This window comes from Pelophylax lessonae (assembly GCF_965119305.1).
Source record: "Pelophylax lessonae genome assembly, chromosome: 2".
In the NCBI taxonomy this organism is placed as follows: domain Eukaryota; kingdom Metazoa; phylum Chordata; class Amphibia; order Anura; family Ranidae; genus Pelophylax; species Pelophylax lessonae.
The window spans coordinates 614,930,714-614,955,569 of NC_138769.1; the positions used below are offsets into that span (position 1 = coordinate 614,930,714).

Consider the following 24,856-nt stretch of genomic DNA (forward strand, 5'->3'; position numbering starts at 1 on the left):
ACACACTTTCACTGCACCTCACTTCTATTCAAAGATATGTAGAAACAGATAATACATTGAAAAAACATTCACTAATTTACAGTGTTCCAGTAAATAAGCTTACAATCTATTTTTTTTTATAAATCTAATGGACTCTGGAGTAGTAGTAAAAGACTATAGGGGACACACACACCCATTTAGCTAGGGAATAAGGTGGTCACTTAAGAGCTCAAGCACACAGGCATACATTACATTGCTTAATACCGATCCAATTTATACAGGGCTGAAGCCAGCAGTATTGTATTCTATGAACCCATACACACTGGTCTCTGCTAGTTGGCAGTGTAATGCGGTGTAAACCAAAAATGAAAAAACAAACATGTGTTTGTGATAATGTTTACATGTGTACAGCGCAAATGTACACTTGACTGCCACCATTACTCAGAGAAAACATGTAAATAACACTATTGAGGTTTTCATGTTGGCAGGTGGCTTGGCTTATTAAAAGTGTGTAATCCGTGGTCCCCACACATTTAGCCCAAACATTACGTGTACAGCGTATGGACAAGATTTGACATAGGTTGCCAGCACGAAGACCCTTCGTAAATTTATAGGGCCATAGGTTTGATGCGCTAGCAAATCTAGTCTACAGCCAAAAATGTTAGTGTCGGTCTTGGAAAGTTGAGTTAAGGGACACTTTCTAAAAAAGGTTAGAGCATAAAATCACCTAAAACGTAATAAGGAAAAGAACATTGATAAAGTTATGTCTGGTTCGGGAGATATAGACAAGAGATATTATATATATATATATATATATATATATATATATATATATATATATATATATATATATATAATCATTGCTCAGAAAAAATTAAAGGAATACTTTTTAGGCAGAGTATATCATCAAGTTAACTAAACTCCTGGGATATTGATCTGGTCAGCTAAGTAGCAGAGGGGGTTATTAATCAGTTTCAGCTGCTTTGGTGTTAATGAAGTTAACAGGTGCACTAGATGGGCAATAATGAGACAACCTCAAAAACATGAATGTTTTTACTGGTGAATGGCCACTGACAAATTTTTCCCTACTCATCTTTTCTGACTGTTTTTCACTACTTTTGCATTTGGCTAAGGTCAGTGTCACTGCTGGTATGGAGCGATACTTGGACACTACAGGTAGTCCAATTCCAACAGGGTGGCACTTCAATACGTGCAATTGCCAGATGGTTTGCTGTGTCTCCCAGCGCAGTCTCATGAGCATGGAGGAGATTCCTAGAGATCAGCAGTTCCTCAAGGAGAGCTGGACAGGGCCTTAGAAGGTCCTTAACCCATCAGCAGGACCAGTTCTCTTTGCAAGGAGGAACAGGATGAGCACTGCCAGAGCCCTACAAAATGACCTCCAGCAGGCCACTGGTGTGAATGTTTCTGACCAAACAATCAGAAACAGACTTTATGAGGGTGGGCCTGAGGGCTCGATTAGCATTTGCCATTGAACACCAGAATTGAGAATTTTACAGATGAGAGCAGGTACACCCTGAGCACGTGACCGATGTGAAAGGGTCTGGAGAAGCCGTGGAAAATGTTATGCTGCTTGTAACATCGTTCAGCATGATCGGTTTTGGTGGTGGGTCAGTGATGGTTTGGGGAGGCATATCCATGGAGGGATGCACAGACCTCTTCTACAGGCTAGACAATAGCACCCTGATTACCACTAGGTATCAGGATGAAATTCTTGGACCCAGTGTCAGACCCTACGCTGGTGCAGTGGGTCCTCGGTTCATCCTGGTGCAAGACAATGCCTGGCACTCATATGGCGAGAGTATGTAGCCAGTTCCTGGAGGATTAATTGATACCATTGAATGGCCCCCCACACTCGCCTGATCTAAATCCAACAGAACATTGGAAATTATGTGTCGGTCATCCGACGCCGCCAGGTTGCACCTTAGTCTGTTCAGGAGCCCTGTGATGCTCTGGAGACCTGGGAGGAAATACTCCAGGACACCATCCTTCTCATTAGGAGCACGCTTTCAGGCATGAATACAAGCACATGAGGGCCATACAAACTACTGAGTACCATTTTGAGTTGCTGCAATGAAAATTTCAGCAAAATGGATTAGTCTGCTGCATTATTTTTTCACTTTGATTTTCAGGGTGTCTTTGCACGCAGCCCTCTGTAAGCTGATAATTTTCATTTCCATCAAATGATGTGGCATTTTTTCAATCCTAACACATTACCCAGTCCATATCAGTACTGAAATCTAGCATGATATTTTTCCTAATTGAGATCTGATGTGCTTTCAAAGTGTTCCTTTAATTTTTTTGAGCAGTGTATATCAATTTTTTTTTTCCAGGTATACCAATAGACAGATGCCACCACAACCGTTCCAACCTTTGGAGTCTTACTATTCCTGCTACAGGAGTCCTCCATAAATTGAAGTTAATTAGAAACTCCGTAGAGACTCCCTTGTACAGACCTGGAGCTCCCACACAAATGTCACCACCAGAGTTCCAGAGACAGCGAGGGGATTCAACTCTTCAGCAATTACCAAAAACAAACCAAAATATTGGGCAGAATCACTTGATAAAATTTTATTAGACTGGCAAGGCGAAACAAGAGTAAAGACAACAATCTATTCAAAAATCTGTTCAAATAAAAGTCCTATATGCTTGCCATTTTTTTTTTCTTTTTACATATTACACAATTCTCTACTGTATGGACTATATACAGTTGTTAATCCTTAGTTTTGCACACACCCAGTTCAGCTATCTGGTGTCAACAGTGCACTCACTATTCATTGCTTGAGAATTATAAAATAGGGTCTCTGCTCTGGAGTTTTGGGCTGTGTGCACCTATTGCAGCTCTCATCTGGGATAATCTCATTGCTTCTTACCACACTGTATTGAAAGATTGGCCATATATAAGCCTATTAATGTGCAGCCAAAAAAAAAAAACACAAACATCAGCACAACAGACATAACTTAGTCAAATAGGCTGTATCCCTTGTGCTGATGTCTCTTGTTAGATGAAATTGAGGGTGCCTGCAAGTACTTGAGCACTTCTACTAGTGTAAAGGCCCGTACACACGTACGGATCGTCGTCATACAAACGTCGGCGGACGAAAGATCTGCCGATTGTATGCGTGTTAGTATGGTGCCTCCGACAGCTGTCTGCGCACAATCCGCGGACAAGAGTCTTTCTTGCAAACATGAAAATTTTTGTCTGCGGACACCAGAACGGATGATTGTTCGCCTGTCAGTACAGAAATCAGCCGACAGACCGCAGATTTGCAAGACTGGGCATGCTCAGAAAATAAAAAACACAGGGAAAGTTAACCATTACATGACATCACTTCTGCAGTCAGCTGAAGTCTGCGGACAAAATTCTTGTGCTGTCCTTGTGCTGTCTTTGCACTTTTCAACAGACACCGACATCCTTGGGAGAAAAGACGAACGTTTGTATGACGACGATCCGTACGTGTGTACGGGGCTTTAGATCCTTGTGCAGCCGTTAGGATCCTAGGCCCAGGCAGTAAATAGGACTTTGACCCATTAAAGCAGTGGTCCTCAACTCCGGTGCTCAGGGCCCACTAACAGGCCAGGTTTGCAAGATAAATAAGAAGAGCACCCAAAATGGAGACTGCTGTGTCCTAAATTACCTGGGCACAGACCCGTCAGTAGACCCAATGGTAGTCCAAGAGGGTCTCAAATGATAAGTGGGGAGCCACCGCAGCCTAATGTAACTGGGGAATAAAAAATGAAAGGGGCCAAAGAAAAGCCTCTAAAGAACGGCTGCATAAAGGGATGCTCAGACCAACTTTGTATGAATAATCAAAAATTCTTTATTAAGGATCAAGGTGACACATTGTCTAAAAATTAACCCCATCATAGGGGAACAGTGTACAAAACATGAGAGGATACAGAAAATAAACTGACCACACACAAGACATAAAACCAAAAAAGAAATCACACATACAAGGCCGGCCTCACACATACACTGGAAGATCAGACCAGCAATAACCGGAGTAAGCTGCATACATTCCAGCCGGGAATGTTTGAATGCTGCTATCTCATCGGTTTGCTGGTCGGCATGCCACAATGATATAAAATACCTGGTATGATATATAACCAATATAGCTGCACCAATGGTTCAAAAGGTTGAGAACTTCAAACTTTAAACTCTAATTTTGTCAACCCTAAAATTCAGAATATACTGTGAACTGTTGCCATGCAATGCAGATCTAAACCCATACACTTCTACTGTCATTGAGAGGCATATAGGCTCTAAATTATCAACACGATTTCACCATGAAAAAAGGGAAGCATCTAGAGGAATGTCTGCACACCGATTAATATAAACTGTAAATAGAGCCAGTCCTTGACATGGATGATGGCTAGTGTCTTGAAAAAGATGAAGTTCAAATCCTCAAATAACGTTTGGTTTGCATAATCGGGCCAACTTAGAACCCCTATGGCAGAGAGTCTCTTGCTGTAATGGTGAGTAGGGGTGCGGGAGCAAGGGAGAGACGCAGTGTATGGGGAAGACTGCGCAGGCTCACACCAAACATAAGCTGTATCCCATACTGGTCAATTGTGCCAATGGCCAGGTGACGGCCGTGAATTGATTGGCATATATCCACTGTATGGCTGGGTCAGCTTGGTGGTCACGGCCTTTTCTCTATCCCCTTTATAATAAATGCTTATGCTCACCATGCACTGGAAGTCTTGAATGAAGGGACATCTGCATAGTTCCTTGGGGTAATTTTAAAGTGACGGCCCAGACATTAAAAGTTCCGCTCCGACATGCCACGAGGGGATGGCGTGTTCTGAAAATTGCAGGCGAACAACGCTCTGGACGGAGGCTGGAACGCAGCGGTGGCTCTTCCGGGTAGTGTGTTGCCGGCGTGTGACGTCAACGCGTTTCGCGTGCGTGACGCACGCTTCGTCAGGACGTCATTGGAACGTAAGGGAGGAAAATAAATAGGGAGATGGCCTGATTGGAGATTGCCATCAGGTGGCAGTGTTACAGCCATTCCTCTGTTACAGCCTCCCGCTTAGTTAAAAACCGGATGGAAAAACACCATCATGTGGTAAGAAATAGGTAATGCACAGTATTAGGTATTCTTTTGTCATACATGGCGTGGCTCCAAAACGATCAACCGCGGCTCAATAAATAACCAGATACCACTCAAAGGCTTAAGAAAAATAGCATACTTAAACAGTGTAGGAATTGTCGCATTCACCATGCAGTTTATTGATTACCTTTGGTGCTAAATTAATCACATTATTATTAGTTGTCTTGCGTCAACAGCACATACAGCTTGGAGATACCGATGCATTATTTAGACAAATTCCCAAAACAAAGAATGGCATACAGAGGCCATTCTTGTTTTCGAGGGAATTATTATTCTTTTTCAAAACTCCAACGGTTTATCACTTCGAGCTAAATTCCCTTTTTTCATGGTGAAATCGTGTTGATAATTTAGAGCCTATATGCCTCTCAATGTCAGTAGAAGTGTATGGGTTTAGATCTGCATTGCATGGCAACAGTTCACAGTATATTCTGAATTTTAGGGTTGACAAAATTAGAGTTTAAAGTTTGAAGTTCTCAACCTTTTGAACCATTGGTGCAGCTATATTGGTTATATATCATACCAGGTATTTTATATCATTGTGGCATGCCGACCAGCAAACCGATGAGATAGCAGCATTCAAACATTCCCGGCTGGAATGTATGCAGCTTACTCCGGTTATTGCTGGTCTGATCTTCCAGTGTATGTGTGAGGCCGGCCTTGTATGTGTGATTTCTTTTTTGGTTTTATGTCTTGTGTGTGGTCAGTTTATTTTCTGTATCCTCTCATGTTTTGTACACTGTTCCCCTATGATGGGGTTAATTTTTAGACAATGTGTCACCTTGATCCTTAATAAAGAATTTTTGATTATTCATACAAAGTTGGTCTGAGCATCCCTTTATGCAGCCGTTCTTTAGAGGCTTTTCTTTGGCCCCTTTCATTTTTTATTCCCCAGGTTTGCAAGATAACTAAATTACATCACAGGTGATCTCATTTGCTGCTCAGTGATTGCAGTATTCTAGTCTGCATCTCCCCAAGGTAATACTTAAAATCTGGCCTGTTAGTGGGCCCGAGGACCACTGCATTAAAGGATAAGCCCTACCTCCTTCTGGACACTTAGCCAAACTATCTGCTTTGGCTGCCCATGAAGGCTCTGACATTTTTGAGTTCAATGGCAAGAAGCAAGGCTTAGAATCCTGTGTGAGTAAAAACATTAATACACTTAAAAATAAAACTGATTTAAGACCATTAATAAAGTTTTCTGTGAACATACTAAACTTTGTGAAGTCAGGACAACTGCAGAATTTATCTGAGTTTGTAGCTCACTGACTACTTACTGACTGAATTTACAATTTGCCTGGAATAGTTCTGTGATTTTCATTTATTGCAGAAGAAAAAAACATACAAGATAACTTTTTCTACAAGTTCAATATGATATTGTGAGAAAAGTGAAAAGAAACTTAATAGGCCACCCTAAAGAATCTGAATTCTGTAGATTATGATGACCACAAAACCATTCTTTCACTGTGGTTCCTGGTATCCCACATAGACCACATTACAGGAGGGATTTTTCACATTACAGACCGTAAAAAATATTCTGACCCCTGCAAACACTTTGCCTCAGTTCTAGTTTTTTTCATGTATTTTAGATTTGATATCTAGTTCCCAAACGCTAGAAAAGTACTGGAGGGTTGAGGCTCCCACAGAAGCCAGGCATGCCCGCTTAAAATTTCAATTGGCTAGCAGGGTAAGGACCCTTACCTATATCGAACCATCCCGTTGGTGGCTGGGCAGTTCATATATTATGTACAGGTTTTCTTCTTGTCCATTATTTACACTAGACTAATTCAGACACCTAATGATAGCAATGTGATCTGAAAGCAGAGCGCCACCCAAAAGGGGAAGCTCCACTTATTTGGACCCTTCCCCCCTCCACTGCCACATAATGCACTTTTTTGGGGGGCAGGGGGTACCTGGTTTTCACACATCTGGTTTATCAGGATAAAGAGTTATCGGATAAGGATTTCAAACTGGTCTGATAGCAATACCCCCAATGACCTGGTGTCTGCAAGTGTCCTACAGACAATAAGTGATTCCATGATCTAGATGACTTTTAAGGTCTGTTCATACATTTAACCTGAAGAAACCATAGGCTTAATTTACTCATGGAAGGCTGAACATTCAATTCTTTTACAAAGATCAAAGCACATTAAAATTAGCCAGCCTGATCTGACAAACTGCAGATCTAAAAATAAACGTAAACAGGCTTGTAATTAAAACGCTAATCAAAAGACTGAATGAATAAAAATGCTAAAGGGATACATCAGAACAACCAATAAAAATAACCTTTTTATTCAGCTTTAGCCACGTTGAATAACCTTTACTGTCCACATACTGCAGCCCGAAGAACCAGACTTCACGCAGACCGACCGTCTTTACTACCTACAAAGGAGACAAAAATACGACTTTTAGAGACAACATTTCTGACACAGTAATAATCTTAGGCAATGGAAGTCTGTGGCTCAGAAAACCATATAATGATATTACCATTTGTCCTGTGCTATTCTGTGTCAATATTGTTGCAAGATTCCAAAAGAATCTAAAACCTGACTGAAGTATGTTTTTTCTTAAATTACTTTCCAAATGCTTATCGCTGCCTGGATTAGTGTGCTGCACTTCATAATAAGGCAGGAAGCCCATACATTTGTTTTTTTCCTTTGTACAACCAGCGGCTTGAATGATAAAAAAAATAAAATAAAAATGATCCAATTCTCACATTAATGCTAAAACATATGACATCATAGATGACATGGGGCCTGATAAAGGGTGGGGCAGTACAGGGTCAGGGCTGTGCTGCTTGCACAGACACCAATACCAGGAAGAGCCTCTAAGCAGCCAAATTTGGCTGGACAGGCACACTGATGTCGGTGAAGCAGGGAAGGAATACTGAATGTCTAGTATAGACCGTTTCTAATTGGACATTAAGAAATTCCAGTAATGCATAACTTATAAAGTCCAGAAGGGCTTGACAGACTCCGGAGGCAGCTCATGGCACCTTAAGCCCAAAACTGGCATCAGAGGAGGCCTGAACACCCACCTGGTAGAACCTAAAGTGGAATAAAAAATAAATAATTGGTCTCTTCCATCAAAAACCCTTTTCCCTGCCTGGAAGCATACATTTACAGCACCAATCTTTGCTGTGATAATGTGACTCCCATGTGCAGGAATGATGTCATTGTAGAGTGGCCAACCAAGCGGCCAAAAAGTCAGAACCTAGAAGATGACCAGGGAAAGATGACTTGCCAGGTAATATGACCATAACATGCTAATAAGCTGTGCATATGAGCACATTATGTTAAAAAGCTCCTGGTGTCCAATTTAACCGGTTGCCGACCGCCTCACGACTATATACTGCGGCGGTCAGCCCCAGCCAGGCAGAGTGACGTATCGGTACGTCACTCGCCTGTCACTGACTTGCGAGCCTATCGCGGGCGGGCGCGCGCCCGCCGAGGCGCGCGCCCGCCGCGGCTCGTTCACAGACAAGTCAGTGCGTGTGACCGGCGGACTCGATGTCCGCCGGTCACACTGCGATCGCTCCAGTGAAGGGAGAAAGACAGAGCAGCTTGTGTAAACAAGCTGCCTGTCAGTTCTCCCTGTGTAAAAGTGAAGATCTGTCCGTTCTACTATGTAGAACGGTTGATCTTTGCTTTTACACCAATAGGAATGTCCCTACACAGTTAGAAGCACGCCCCTAGGACACACTTAACCCCTCCCTGTCCAATAAAGTTAACCCCTTCCCTGCCAGTGTCATTTTTGCAGTAACAGTGCATATGTATAGCACTGATTACTGCAGTAATGTCACTGGTACCCCCAAAAGTGTCAAAAATGTCAGTCAAGGGTCCGATCTGTCCGCCGCAATGTCGCAGTACCGAAAAAAAAATCGCAGATCGCCGCCATTACGCGTTAAAAAAAAAAACACCAAAAATGACAAAAATCTTTCCCTTTGTTAGTAAACGCGATAACTTTTGCGCAAACCAATCAAAATACGCTTTTTGCGATTTTTTTTACCAAACATAGGTAGCATAAAACAAATTGGCCGAAAAATGTTAAAAAATTTTGATTTTTACTTTTTTTTTGGGGGAATTTCATATAAAAAAATGTGAAAAATATTGTTATTTTTGCAAAATTTACGCTCTTTTTTTGTTTATAGCGCGTGATCAAAAAATCGCACAGGTGATCAAATACCACCAAAAGAAAGCTCTGTTTGTGGGAAAAAAAGGACGTCAAATTCGTTTAGGTACAGCGTCGCACGACCGCGCAATTGTCCGTTAAAGTCACGCAGTAAAAAAATCGCAAAAAAACCCCTGGTCCTTTAGCAGCCAAATCCTCCGGGGCTTAAGTGGTTAAACTGTTTTTTGGCAGAGGTTTAATTCCGCTTTAACAAAAATTGTGAACAGAAGCCCAGGTGCAGCCTTGCAAAGCCGATGCCTAATAGCTGAAAGGCCTATGAAACACTAAATTCACACAGCATGCACTATGTCCAGACAGTGCAGGGAAACTTGTTTAGAATATTTCAGAGCAGGACATAAGGAAGGATGGACAAAATCTTGATTAAGGCGGATGACAACCCACCATCAGGAAGGAGGAGACATGAAAACAACCTCACCCTTGTGTAGCAATAACAAAGGCTCCTTACAGAATAAGCCTGCTAACTCAGATTCTCTTTGAAAAGGTAATAGCCACCTTACAAGTAAGGTCAGACAAGAGAATAGCCCTAATAGATTTAAAGCGTGACTTCTGTGAACATGAGGAGAAATGTGAGCCATTCCCTAAACAAAACTTAATCAGAGAGTAAGAGGCCAAAAGGTATCTGACACAAAGGCCAAGATTTGTCCCTTAAATGGTACTCAAGGCCAAATATTGGACCACATGAGGACAAAATGTCCCACAAAGTACTTCCTAGGATGAATGCTCTTCGGCCTGCAACAAGTAAAACAGGTCAACCAGGTACAGTGACAGAGTTTATGACACGTTGATTTCCTAGACTTTAAGAGGGTAGAGATAAAGGATTCTGAAAGGCCACTGCTGGTAAATTCGGTCACCGTGAAGCAGGATGGAACACTGACCCTTGGAACAGGAGGTCTGAACGGTCCAGAAGGGTTCACAGGAGTAGAGTACGTCTGAGTACCATGTCTTCAGGGCCAAATTTGGTGCAATGAGGGCAACAAGAGTGCCCTCCTTCTCTATCCTGCAGAGTAAGCAAGGAAGAATCTGGAGGGCTGGATAGGCATAGACCAAACTGAACTGATCCCATGGTGTCACCAGAGCATTAGTGATAAACCTATTCAGTTTGTTGTTGAATATGGCTACCAGGAAGTTCACATCTGGCATGCCCCACCAATGACAATGTATTTGAAAGACCTTTGGATGGAGAGCCCATTTTTCTGAATCTAGGCACGACGATTGAGAAAATCCATCTGCCAATTTTTTTTACACTTAGGATACAGATGGTGGACAGGGCCAGAACATGATGCTCTGCCTAAGTGAGAATCAGGTCTGCTTCCCTTAAAACTGTGCAACCTCTGGTGCTTCCCTGGTTCATAGAGGCCACAGCCATGTCATTTTTCAGCAGGATTTTCATTGGGTGTCCTCATTATAGGAGTCCAGCATTGAAGGAATAACAAAATCATCCTAAGTCCCAAAATGTTGACAAGAAATTGAACTTTACCTGACAACAAAGTCACCTGAACCAACAATGAGTTTAAGACAGCTCCCCAGCCTGACTGGCTGGCATGCATTCTAAGAACTGTGTAATAAAAGGCTTCCTCAACTTCAGCGCCGGACTGGAAATCCATTGCAAGAGAGTCTGGCCCTGGCAGTCAGACACATAGGGTAGTCCAAGGAATGAGTTGGTTTGTCCCACAAGGCCAGAATGTTGGGTTGCAATGGTCTGGAGTAAAATTAGGCATATGGCTTTGCCTCAAAGGAGGCCACCATAGGACCCAAGCAAGCACAAAATGAGGATGGGGCTTCGGCGTGAGAATGAAGGAACAGAAGTTTGTCCTGAGGCAGAAAAAGTCTAGACAAGGACAGGTCCAGCACCTGACGCAGGTATTCCAATTTGCAAGATGGGTTTGGCAATGACTTCTGGAGATTGAACACCTCATCAATGCTTTGTAGAGCCTATACCATCTTGGTGGATGTTGGCTGACAGGGAGGACTGATCCTTAACAAGAGATTGCCCAGGTACCTCACAACATAAATCACTTAAGAAGAGAGCAAAGCCAGAACCGTGTGCAAGTACGTTGGTGAAAACCTGGGAGAATGTGGACAGGCCAAAGAAGGTCAACAAACTGATACTGCTGATCACCAACTTGAAAAAGCAGAGAACGATAAGACATAAAAATTAAAGTGTGTGGATAGGCATTCTGGATATCTATTTGGCCAGAAAATCCCCCATAATGGGGCAGATCATGACTGATCTGGCATTTCCTATGAAAACAGATGACTGATCTGGAATTTTCTATGAAAACATAGGGACAAGTGAGTTTTAAGATCCAGCCAAGCTCATCATTTATTTGGGAATCATAAAGAGGTTTGAGTAGAAATCTTGAAAGCATTCCCCCGCTGGTAAAGGGATAATGACCCCTTGATGTAAGAACTGTTTAACAGCAGCAAGCAGATCAGTCTGTTGAGATGGGGAATGAGAGAAGCTAGAGAGCATGCAGCAGGGTGAAGGCAGAGCGTACAAGTCTAGTTTGTAGCCCCTAGAAACAATATTCTGGACCCAGGTGTCTAAGATTTTTAGGCAAGCAGGGCTAAGGTGGTCGACAGACTGCGTTGAGAAGTGGGGGATCCACCATCACTGTGAAGACGCCTTGGCAGGCCTGGAAGGCCTAATCTTCTTACAAAAATACGTTCCCATTTTAGACTTAGCAGTGGAAGCCTAAGAAGAATGAAAGCAACCTTTCCTTGAAGAAGCCTATTGGCAGGGGCACAAACCTTTTATTTCTAGGAGAAAAGAATACCCTTACTCTCCATACAGGGCTGGCTTTGAGTTTGGAAGAAATATCCGTAGCAGTATCATTTCCATCTGAAGCCTTAGAAGGTGGGGAATCTTCCTCAGTTGACAGCTCCTCGTCTTGCACTGTAACTCACTCTAGAACAAAGTCTAAGACTGACTCAATAAGAGAGGTGGAAGGGGCAAAGCCTCAACAAAGTCTGGGGATGGGGCGGGACAGAACCGCACTCTTAGACACTTCTTATGGTGCAAGAGTACCAGGCCACCACCCTTCAGTAACACACAACTAAATGGCACCAAAGAGCCAATACCCTGGACATCCTAGAACCCTACACCACACCAGTGGAAATGTGCACAGTAGTTTCCACTTCATCCTAAAAGGGGAATAACTTGGCGCCCTGGGCTAAAATAGTTAAAGGGCTACTGCCCTGTACCAAACATGTCAGTTACAGGAATAAGGAAAAATTAACCCCTCCTGGCTTTTCCCTCCATGACAGGCATACCTTCCACAGGGGTCTATAAAAACTAGGCACTGCACCAGGCAGACCACAGCTCAAAACCTGTAAAGCACCCTGCAGCGAATGCCACATGTTTTAATATGTGCCAAGGGGATCACCTACAGCAGGATCCAGTGCAAAGCAACATTACAGGCCAGCCCCACATCTTCTACCAGGCAGATGTCCAGGAAGGAACCTTGCGGTCCCAGGGATATCAAGGAGACCACCAATCCAAAAGCTTATTTAAGAGCCACAGTGGCTACCTTGCAGCCAAGTGATGAGGAATCATCTTTAAAGTTAATCATCTGAAGTGAGAAAAACCTCCATAAAAAGGTAGGATTCTCTTAGTAGAGAAAAGACAATTACCTAGCACCAAGGACATGACAGTGAGGCTAGCTGTAAATCGGAAGGATTATAGAGGGGATTATCCCTGCAGCCTTTTTGTGTCTAACCACCTGAGAGTAGCTGCATATAACAAATTAATAATGATTTAAAGAAATCTGTGTCATTTACTGTATGATTGAGAAATTGTTCTATTCGTCGGCTTCAAAATAAAAAAACTTTTTTTCAAATACATTCATACATTGGGCATTCCGGTTTCAAGATGTGGTTACTTTAAACCAAAACAATAAGGGCAGAATACCCCATCACCAATATTAACCCAGCTGTCGTTCAACAAGAATACTCTCTGTACTTTGTGACAGAAAGATACAATTATACTAAAAACTGTATAATATATTTCTAAAGAGGTGTCCATGTCAATATATGTACCTGGTCAAACAGCTGCTTGCCAGTTGTGTTTGGCTGAATGGCAAACTCCAGCTCCGCGTCCATGGTGGTCACTCGAACATTAATCTATATCAAAAGGCAAAAAGAAAGAAAAAAAAAAAAAGAGTGATCCACAATTCATAATTCATGCACAAATATATACAATATACCCTTACAGCATATTTATGAGCATAGTCAGTGGTACAGAAAAGTAGCAGACACCAAAGCCTTAAGGCTGACTTTGAACCAGTTCTCTTCATGTTTCCATCAGGCTCCCATATTTACATGGGATAACATTAACAGGATGTGACTGATGCATTGTTAGCAGATGTCGAGTGAAATTTGGAAATATCAAACTGAAATGGATTCTGATGCTGTCAAGCAACTCAGAGCACAATACGATAAGCGATAGAAAATATTTTTACAGTAATCAGAGAAGTAATGAATGACAAATATGAGAAGCGAAAACTGTCCTTGAACAAGGCCTCCTAGACAAAGACTACTTTGCCACCACAAACACTGCATGCCATATATGAGATGCTCTATGCAAAAGTTAGAGGACAATGGGCAGGGCAGCAGTGCCAAAGAGTCCATGTTCCTTTTCTCATATTTTCTAAACAAGCAATGAAGACCAAAAAAGTAAAACCACAGTATGACCATCATCTAAAGAAATTAATTTTAAATATGAATTACTTAAAAATGTATATCTCTTAAAACTGGGTCTTGAAAGCTCAGTATATATCGTTAACTTTGTATTGACACCCCCAGCGATTTGCATATGGCAGTGTGAACTGCCTGCGATTTGAATGTGATGCAGGAACCTGCAGTTGGTTCGCAGGGTTCTCGCATTGCATATAGCTGAACCGGCAGTTAAAGTTCTCTTTTGTTTAAAACAAAAAAAAAAAAAAACTTTTTTACATGTTACCAGTTTAGAGTTACCCCACATTTTTGATGCAATCACTGTTTACATATACATGGCAGGCCTATATGTGCATTTTTGTGGGGGTCAGGGACATAACTTTCTGATTAAATTTTTTTAACCATCTTGTTAAATCTTTTTTTTTTTTATGTATTTTTAATTTATGCTTGCCGGAGGGGTCCATTTCTTGAGGTACATCGCAGGACACAGCCATGGATCGTGGCAAGTGGGTTGTGTGGCCACCTGTGGGTGGGGGGCACTGGCGGCCGGTCGGAGTTGGCGGCCCCCTGTGTGGCCCCTCCCATGCAGGAAGTGCCTTAAGTTTTGTAGCAAGCAATAAAAGACCCATAGAAGAGGGGATGGACCCATGTGTCCCGTGGTGTAATCCGGGAGATGGATTTTACAGGTGGGTATGAATTTAGAATCTATTTTTCTTTTCGAACATCGCGGTACACGGAGCCATGGATCATAAAATATGGGACGTCCCAAAGCAATGCATCTGAGGGGAGGGGGACACCAAAAAATACCGCCATCTGACCCTTAACAGAAGGATTACACCGCCGCCTGCAGTACACTGCGGCTAAAAGACTCCTCCTGGGTCCCAAAATCCACTCTATAGAAACGAGTGAATGTATGCACCGACGACCAAGTCGCTGCCTTGCAAATCTGAGCCATAGAGGCTTGATGGCGATGTGCCCAAGAGACGCCTACTCCTCTGGTAGAATGTGCCTTTACAGGAAAAGGTGGAACCTTTCCTACTAAACCATGGGCCTGGGTAATAACCTGGCGAATCCAACAGGAAATCCTAGATTTAGATGCTGCCAACCCCTTTCTGGGGCCTTCAAGCTCCCGGTCTTACGAATCTGAGCTGTTTCCTGTAAATACAATTTAAGTGCACACATTACATCAATGGAATGCAATAACCTTTCCTCCTCTGAGTGAGGATCTGGGGAAAAAAAAGAAGGTAGTATAATGTCCTGATTCAAATGAAAGGCGGACAACTTCCTTAAGCAAAAAATCTGGGTGAAGACGTAAAATCACCCCATCTTAAAACATCAAGAATGGCTCTTTACAAGAAAGAGCTGCTAGTTCCGATACCTTCTAACCGAAGTTATCGCAATCAAAAAGACCAGTTTCTTGGTCAAAAGAACCAGGGGAACCTGCCCCAGAGGTTCAAAAGGCTGTTTATGCAAAACTGCCAACACCAAAGTTAAGTCCCCAGGACACAACGGTGGCTTCACTGGTGGAAGCAAACACAATATTCCCCGGAAAAAGGTTTGAGCCAACGAATGGGAAGAGATCGGTTCCTGGAAAAAAAAAAAACAATAAAGCTGAAATCTGCCCTTTAATCGTGTTCAGGGCTAATTTCATATCTGCTCCTGCTTGCAGGAAGGATAGAATTCTCCCAATAATATATGTGCGGGGATGCCATTTCCTGGCTTCACACCAGGCATGGTAGGATTTCCAGACCCTGTAATAAAAATATTTCTAGAGACTGGCTTCCTGTCGTTTCATCAGTGTATGAACTGCGGGGCAAGACACACCCTCTCTCCAATATGTTGTTGAACCTGGATGCCAACAGATCTACGTCTGGGATCCCCCAGCGTAGGCAGATTTGAAAAAATCTCGGGACCGGATGGCTTGCACCCGAGGGTTCTTAAAGAGCTCAGCCAGGTGATTGCCAGACCATTATTCATGATTTTTAAGGATAGTTTACAGACGGGTATGGTGCCAGCTGATTGGAAAAAAGCCAACGTGGTACCAATATTTAAAAAAGGGCCGAGATTTATCCCGGGTAACTATAGGCCGGTCAGCCCAACATCGGTAGTCTGCAAGATTTTGGAGGGGATGTTAAGGGACCACATACAAGACTTTAGTAATGAAAACTGTATTATTAGTAGTAAAACGGTATTATTAGTAGTAATCAGCATGGATTCATGAAAAATCGTTCTTGCCAAACCAATCTATTAACCTTCTATGATGAAGTGAGCTGCCACCTAGATAAAGGTAATCCTGTGGATGTGGTGTATCTGGACTTTGCAAAGGCCTTTGACAGAGTTCCCCACAAACGCTTACTGTTCAAACTAAGGAAGGTAGGTATGGACCATAGGGTGAGTACCTGGATAGAGAACTGGCTCCAGGGGAGAGTGCAAAGGGTGGTGATTAATGGGCAGTACTCGGATTGGGCGGGTGTGGAAAGTGGGGTCCCCCAGGGTTCTGTCCTGGGGTCAATCCTGTTTAATTTATTCATAAATGATCTAGAGGTGGGGATATCTAGTACAATCTCAGTATTTGCGGATGATACTAAACTAAGCATGCCAATATCCTCTATGCAGGATGTGGTAACCTTACAAGCGGACCTGAACAAAATAATGGGGTGGGCAACTACATGGCAGATGAGGTTTAATGTTGAAAAATGTAAAGTAATGCACTTGGGTGCCAGAAACCAGAAAGCAAGCTACTCACTAGGGGGGGGGGGGACCTCTGGGTGAATCTAAGATGCAAAAGGACCTGGGGGTACTGGTAGACAACAGGCTTGGCAGTGGCATGCAATGCCAAGCCGCAGCAAGCAAAGCCAACAGAATACTGGCATACATAAAAAAAGGGGATTCACTCCAGAAATAAAGAGATTATTCTCCCACTCTAAAAGACTCTGGTCCGGCCACATCTGGAGTATGCAGTCCAGTTCTGGGCACCAGTCCTCAGGAAGGATGTGCTGGAACTGGAAAGAGTCCAGAGAAGGGCAACAAAAATAATTAGGGGAATGGAGGACATCAGCTATGAGGAAAGACTACAAGCACTGAACTTATTCTCTCTGGAGAAGAGACGATTGAGGGGGGATATGATATCAATGTACAAATACTGTACTGGCGACCCTAGCATAAGAAACAAACTATTCAGAGAAAGAGAAAACAATAAGACACGTGGCCACTCACTAAAACTAGAGGAAAGGTGGTTTAACCTTAAAGTACGTAGGCGGTTCTTTACTGTCAGAGCAGTAAGGATGTGGAATTCTCTTCCGCAAACAGTCGTATCAGCAGGGAGCATCGATAGTTTAAAAAAACTATTAGATGGGCACCTTAAAGACCACAACATACAAGGGTATATAATGTATGGTTAACAGCAAACACACACACAGACATCATAGGTTGAACTGGATGAACTGATGTCTTTTTTCAAACTCACTAACTATGTAACTATATTCTACAAACTTGGGCCAGTACACTAGACGAGTGGACCTGTTAGCCACTTCCCACCCACACCCAGCATCCTTTGATTGAAAAACCGAAGGAGCTTGGTGGAAAATTGCTGTTTGGGTATTCTGACAGGTACCAGGCTGCAGATGTCGAAATACAGCTGTGCAAGCATGGATGGGGAAATTGGATTATTTTTATAAAGCCTGCAGTTGAGTACTATAAATACAGCTGTTCGAACACAGATGATACAATCTATTTTGCTCTACCTTTTATATTCCCTTAATTGTGTGCTGCTAGCTGCCTTTTTAGCGAATACTGGCCATAAACTAGCAGATTTATAGAGAAAATCTGTGCCAATACAGGTATGAAACTTTTTAGTACATTTACTGACTTCATAAATGTCTTTTGAAAGTATTACAAACTTTTTGTTTGCTTTTACCATTTGATTTAAGAAAGAAATATTTCCTGAACAAAAACCACATTAACTACTAGAAATTCATGCAAGCAAAATTTTCCACCCTGCTCCTTCGAATTTTGAAATCACTGGGGTCCAAAATGATGGATCAATTTGACCCCACTAATGATTCGAAAATTGAACATACATTTCTGAAATGAAAGATTCCAACAAAATTCAGCTAGTGTATGGCAGTGGTAGTGTAGAAGGATCCATACTCAGAGTATTTAAGCTTATGTTTTCAGCTCTGTTTCCAGAACTGCTCAACATCTAAGCTTGCTGCAGCCCCACCCACACACTTTAGTGCAGGAGAAGGAAGTTGCGCAGCGCAGAAGCGCAGCGCAGAAGCACCTGACAAAAAAACTGCAGTTCAATCTAGGAGTCACGTGAGAGAAAGCAGTTTTAACTCTGTGGGGCCATGTAGATACAAACAAGCGTTTGTGCTGGGAGCGCACTTCACATTGCATTCCCACCACAGAGACCAGAGAGCTCCAGGTCCTGTACCATAATTCCCAATCACCTGATCACTGTGATAGCCTCTGATTAGCTATCACAGTGATCAGTCCCGGTTCATGCCACCCCTGTATTTTTTTCTCCTCTTGAATAGAGAAAAAGATTTAAATTTTTATTAAAACATGTAAAATTTGCAAAATTCTGCTCAGGCGTTAAGATCTGTTTTACCTTTTATCAAAAATGGGTAAATAAATTCTAGATGAATCCATTGATGGCCATTTTTTCTTTTTATTGCTCTATATGACCCAATTTGGGACGTTTCTCCTAACTTGTCAATTTTTTAATTGCTAATTGAGTTCGTGAGCTCAGAACCCCCCTGCCACCCCCTTCCTGTTCACATTCTGTGTGCCACAAGAACAGGAAGAGGGAAAAAAATGGATTTTTGTAAAATCTTACCGTAAAATCCTTTTCTCTGAAGCTCATTGACAGACGTAGTCCTCCTTGATTAATATCAACTCGGGTTATACTGCCCTCTACAGGAGTAGGACTAGACAGGAAAGAAAACGTTCTGGCCACACCCTAGGGGCAGTCCCAGAGGGTATACCCTCTCACTTCCTGCTACAGCAAATCAGTTATGTCACAAAGCAGTGTTTAAGGAATTTAACCCAACCCAACTCAAAAACAGAGGGGCGGGTACTACGTCTGTCAATGAGCTTAAGAGAAAAGGATTTTACGGTAAGATTTTACAAAAATCCATTTTTCTCTGTCGCTCATTGACAGACGTAGTCCTCCTTGATTAATATCAACTCGGGACGTCCCAAAGCAGTGCCACAAATGAGGGGTGGGAAAATGGAAATCAAAATCCAATCTAGAAGGCCCAACCGGTGCCAACTAGAAGTTTTAAAGGCTCATCAATCACACGATGAGACTCAGCTGAAATTCCAACGGAAAAAAACCCTCGAGGTAGACCACCGGTCTCCTCAAATTGCGGCCTGCAAAAACCTTGCGGCCAAATGAGGCATCCGCCGATGCCATCACATCAACTTTATAAAATTTTGTAAAGGTATGAACCGACGACCAGGTAGCCGCCTTGCACACCTGGACCACTGACACCTGATGGCGGTAGGCCCAGGAAGTACTGAGCGCTCGAGTGGAGTGCGCCTTAACAGGGAACGGAGGATTCCGACCCCTAATCGAATAAGCTTGTACCACTGTCTGTCTGATCCATTTGGAGATAGTTGCGGCAGATGCAGGCAACCCCTTTCTGGGGCCATCCGTGATCACAAAAAGTGAATCCGTCTTACGGAACGATTCCGTAGCCTTCAGGTATACCCTGATTGCCCGAACCACATCCAAGGAATGCAACGCATATTCCCGAGGATGATTGGGCTGAGGACACAAGGAAGGTAGCACAATATCTGCATTCAGATGAAAGTCTGAAACCACCTTAGGAAGAAAGGATGGCTTCGGATGAAGAACTACCTTATCCCTATGAACCACAAGATATGGGGAATGGCATGATAATGCAGCCAGTTCTGACACCCTGCGTGCAGAAGTGATAGCCACCAAGAAGGCCACCTTCTGGGATAATGTAAGCAAGGGAATCTCCCTGATATTTTAAAAGGGAGGTTTCTGCAGAATCGACAAAACCAAATTAAGATCCCAGGGCGGTAAGGGGGCGCGCACTGGCGGAGCCAAGTGGCGCACCCCCTGGATGAAATTCCGCACCAAGGAATGAGTAGCCAGCGGCTTCTGAAAGAAGATTGCTAACGCTGAAAACCTGACCCTTGATAGTGCTCAAGGATAGTTTCTGCTCAACCCCCTTTTGCAGAAAAGCCAAAATTCGGGTCACCGAATAGGTACGTGGGGGAAATCCCAACGATTCAAACCACGCAATATAAGTCTTCCATGTGCGATAATAGACTTTGCTAGAAGTCGCTTTCCTTGCTTTAATTAGAGTAGGAATAACTGAAGCTGACAATCCCCTGTCCTTCAGTACCTGGGTCTCAATGGCCAGGCCGTTAAAACCAGCGACTGTAAAGCACGATGGAAGATCGGTCCTTGAGACCGCAGATCCTCCCTGAGAAGAAGTCTCCAAGGAGCGTCTGCTACTAGCCTGCCCAAGTCGGCGTACCCGGCTTGACGAGGCCAGCCCGGAATTACCAGGATAATTGGAGTTCCCTCCACCTCTATCCTGCGGAGAAATCTCAGCAGTAACTTGAGAGGGGGGAAGAAATACAGTAGCTGATACTTCCCCTACTGGGCGCTCAGCGCGTCTGCTGCGTCCGCTAGAGGATCGCGGGCGCGAGCCCTGTTGAGCCAACCTGCCAACAGATCCATATCCGGGGTGCCCCAATGAAGGGACAGCTGGTGAAATACCTCTGGATGAAGAGACTATTCCTCTTGATCCAGAATCTGACGGCTGAAATAATCTGCCTGTCCAACCCCGTGATAAATATCGCGGAGAGAACTGGAACAACTGTTCCCCCAATAAAGAATGTTGGCCACTTCTATGGGCGCCAGGGCACTCTTGGTGCCCCTTGGTGATTGACATAAGTCATGACCGTGGCATAGTCCGATTGGATCCGAACCGGACTGCCCTGGAGCTGCTCGGTCCAGTAAATCAGACAAAGTCTGATCGCTCTCAGTCCCAACACCTTTATCAGTAACCTGGAATTTATCAGAAGAAATGACTTCCCCTGGCTGAGCATCGGAGACCGAAGCCACCAGACCAGAGCCTCCCTGGTCTGCTCGCTCAATCGGATCCGATTGTCCAGGGAATCGGGATTTCAATTCCATATGAGAAGAATCTCCTCTTTGGAGAATTCGGGTATGAGACTGGGCAAACGGTACTGCCTCTAAGGAGGCGACCATCAATCCCAGCCAGTTGACGGACAGCAACATCCGAATCATTGACTGAATCTTCTGGAGTTTCTCCGCCTGGAGAAACACTCTTGCCAAGGATGTATCCAAAATTAGGCCCAGATAGTTCAGTCTCCTGGTGGGAACCAGGGATAATCTTTGGGAAAAGCAAAGAAAAACGCTGATGTCCTGCGAAGATGGGGATATGAAGATAGGCATCCTAAATGTCTATGGACGCCAGAAAATCCCCCTGATGCAGGGAGGCCACCACTGTATGGATGGACTCCATCTCTTCCAAGACCAGAATTGGACGCACCTAGCCCTTTTTCCTGGGCATTGTGAACAGGTTCGACTAGAACTCCTCCAAGGAATGGGAATTACCACTGCTTGTTGCATCAAGCTGTTCCCCGCAAAGCTTTTTAAGCGACCCGGGGATGTCGAATATTGGAAGGGAAGAATCGCACCGGTGGAAGTGATCGAAACTCGATCTTGTATCCCGACCATATGACCTTGCGAACCCCTTTATCCGGGATTCTGGAAAGCCCTGGATCCGGAACCCGGTGAAGACGTCCCCCCCACCCTAGAGATGGGTGGGGCCCATTCTGTCAATCCAACGAGATAACAGTGGCTTTATTTAGTCTGGAAATCCGTGAGTCCACTATTGGTGGTACCGTCCATCTTTGTAATGAGGGATTCCTCAAAATGATAGCGCCTAGCAATGCGTTTGGAAATAGCAGGGGCTCGTTTACGGAAGACTCCATTTGGGCAAGGGAAACCCTTCACCATCTTGGTAGGCTTGCTAGTACCAAAAAAGGAATATGAGTCTCAGCTACCTCTGCCGGTGTAACCTCAAGATTTAAGGTTTCCCGGCAAAGAATCCGTATGTGAAGTATCAGATGACATAGGGGTAGGCGGGGGTCGCTCTTCTTGACCTCCGTCCCTGACAGGCTACCTCCACCCGGGATACCAAAGACTCCAAAAACTGCTGATAATGCATCAATTACAAGTGGGGTACTGGAGGGTCCTGCGGCCACCCCGAGGGGATCAGGTGGGGATACATGAGTGGCAGGGTTCATGTAACAAGACACTTGCCAGCAAACACAAAAAAATTAATTGCAAGAAAAAAACTTTTTTTTTTTTTTTTTAACTTAGTCCCCCAGCACAGTAGCGCCCCTCAGTCTACCTGCTTGGACCCCTCAGAAAGAGAGAGAGAGAGAGAGACCCCAAGGCTCACCTGATGCACAGAAGTTTCTTATCAAACTGCTTCCAGCACTGTCTGTTACAGACAGGAAGTCTTTGGCTTGCTTTCCCTGGGCCAAGGAGGCGGCTCCGACCCTTTACACGCCTTCCGGCGCCTCCCAATTACTCCACGAGGTGTTTGGTCACCTCAAACATGGCCTGCCACCATGCTGGAGACACGAGGCTACGCCAATATGGCGGCCTCGTGCGATCTGCAGGAAAATGGCGGCGGCCTGTGTAGGATAGCGGCGGCTTGCAAGCTAGCAGCGGCCTGCGGGATGTGTGCATTCGGCCTGTGCGGCCTGCAGAAGTGCCTCGGCCTGCGGGAGGTGTCCTCAGCCTGCGGGAGGCTATGTGGCCTGTGGAAGTGACCGGCTTTCTGGAGGGATGGCGATCTGTGGCTGCAGTAACTCAGGCATAGGCATAGGCCTGTGTACACACTAGACAGGTAGGATACCTCTATACCTCAATAGTAATGCCTTTTAGTAGTCTGCCACTGACTTCAGTCACACTTACAGTCATATAGTGACTTTAGATAGTCAGCTCCCAAACCAAGCCTCCTGGTTTCTATTCACAAAAATCACACTCAAATTGGGGGATCTGTGACCTGTTATAGGATAGAGGGGAGACCCAGAAAACCGAGTGTCCGACCATCCCAGAGAGGGGCCCGCGTCCACCAACAAACCCAACAGGGGGAGAGGGGGAACATTCTACTCACCATACCGGAACCAGGCGGGCGCCAACTCCTAACAAAACCCCTCTCCACCGGGGTGGGGGGGCTGTCGACCAATACGGACGCCGTGACTCTGTTGGTCATTGGCGTCCAGGCGAGACGTTTAACTCGCAGGGTCAGTCCCCGCCAGTGGGACTATGTCGCGGCCGACCCAGCGCGGAGCTATGGCCTGCACACGCTCGTAGGCTGAACTGGGGTGACCACTGGATCTCAACATCCAGCCCGTCGCCCAGTTTCAGCGTACTTGCTTGAAGATCTCACAGGAACACTGGAGAAAAAAAGCGGTCTAAAAAAGTATTTCTAAAAAAAAAAAAAAAAAAAAAAAAAAAAAAATCTTGCCAGGACCGAAGATCCTAGCAAGGAATTTAGGTCCTTACTCCTAACTAGACAGAAAAAAACTGATTTGCTGTAGCAGGAAGTGAGAGGATATACCCTCTGGGACTGCCCCTAGGGTGTGGCCAGAACGTTTTCTTTCCTGTCTAGTCCTACTCCTGTAGAGGGCAGTATAACCCGAGTTGATATTAATCAAGGAGGACTACGTCTGTCAATGAGCGACAGAGAAAATGGGATTTTTGACTTACCGTAAAATCCATTTCTCTGATGTTCATTGACGGACACAGCTCCTGATCTTCTTAACCATTAGGTTATACTGCCCCCTACAGGAGTAGAACACTAGGCAGAAAAAAGTCTGGCTAAGCCTATGAGCAGTCCCAGGGGGTATACTTTCTCTCTCTGCTATAGGTACTCCGTTTTGTTACAAGCAGTGTAAGAAAAATTACAACTCCAGAGGGGTGGATGCTGTGTCCGTCAATGATCATCAGAGAAATGTCTTTTACGGCAAGTCAAAAATCCCATTTTCTCTTTCGTTCATTTGACAGGCACAGCTCTTGATCGTCTTAACCATTGGGACATCCCAAAGCAGTGTTAAACATGAGGGGTGGAAACCGCAAAAAATACAATTCCCAAGGCTAAACTATAGCTAACCAGGTAAACAGGAGCTTAACCAAAACAACAGGAGCCCACCTGAAAAGAACAATACGCCCTCAAAAGGAGGACAAGGTCCTCTAAACAACTGCCTGCAAAACACTGTGGCCAAAGCAAGCATCCGCAGATGCAAACACATTCACTTTATAGAACTTTGTGAAAGTGTGCACCGACCACCAGATGGCCGCCTTGCAAACCTGGTTCACTGACGCCCGATGACGCCAGGAGGTACTAAGCACCTGAGTAGAATGCGCCTTGACAGGGAAAGAAGTACTCTGACCCTTGATGGAATAGGCCTAAACGACCATCTATCTGATCTACCTGGAAATGGTCGCATTTCCAGAGTCTGACTTCCTGAAAGACTCCGTACCTGCCAGGTACACCCTAATCGCCCAGACCACATCCAAGGCATGCAAAGCAATTTCTTTCAGGTGTTTTGGCCTGGGACAAAGGGAAGGCAACACAATGTCTTCATCGAAATGAAAATCAGAGGCAACCTTTGGAAGGAACGACGGACAGGAGGCAAAGAACCACCTTATCTCTGAACCACCATGTAAGGTGAACGGCAGGATAATACCGCCAACTTCAACACCCTGCGTGCAGAGGTGATAGCCACCAAAAAGGCCACCTTCTGGGATAGCGTCAGCAGGGGAATCTCCTTGAGATTCTAAAATACAGGCT

The 24,856-nt window shown here is 44.2% G+C and overlaps 1 protein-coding gene across 1 annotated transcript in view; it reads right to left on the reverse strand.

Annotated features, from left to right (window-relative positions):
* The window catches only part of RDX (radixin), a 384,898-nt gene that overhangs the window by 198,565 nt on the left and 161,477 nt on the right, over positions 1-24,856 (reverse strand). The window contains exons 3-4 of the mRNA XM_082244940.1: positions 13,338-13,421; positions 7,395-7,490 (exon numbers count right to left, since the gene is read on the reverse strand). Of these exons, the coding sequence (XP_082101066.1) occupies positions 7,395-7,490; positions 13,338-13,421 (180 nt within the window). The remainder of the gene's footprint in view (positions 1-7,394; positions 7,491-13,337; positions 13,422-24,856) is intronic.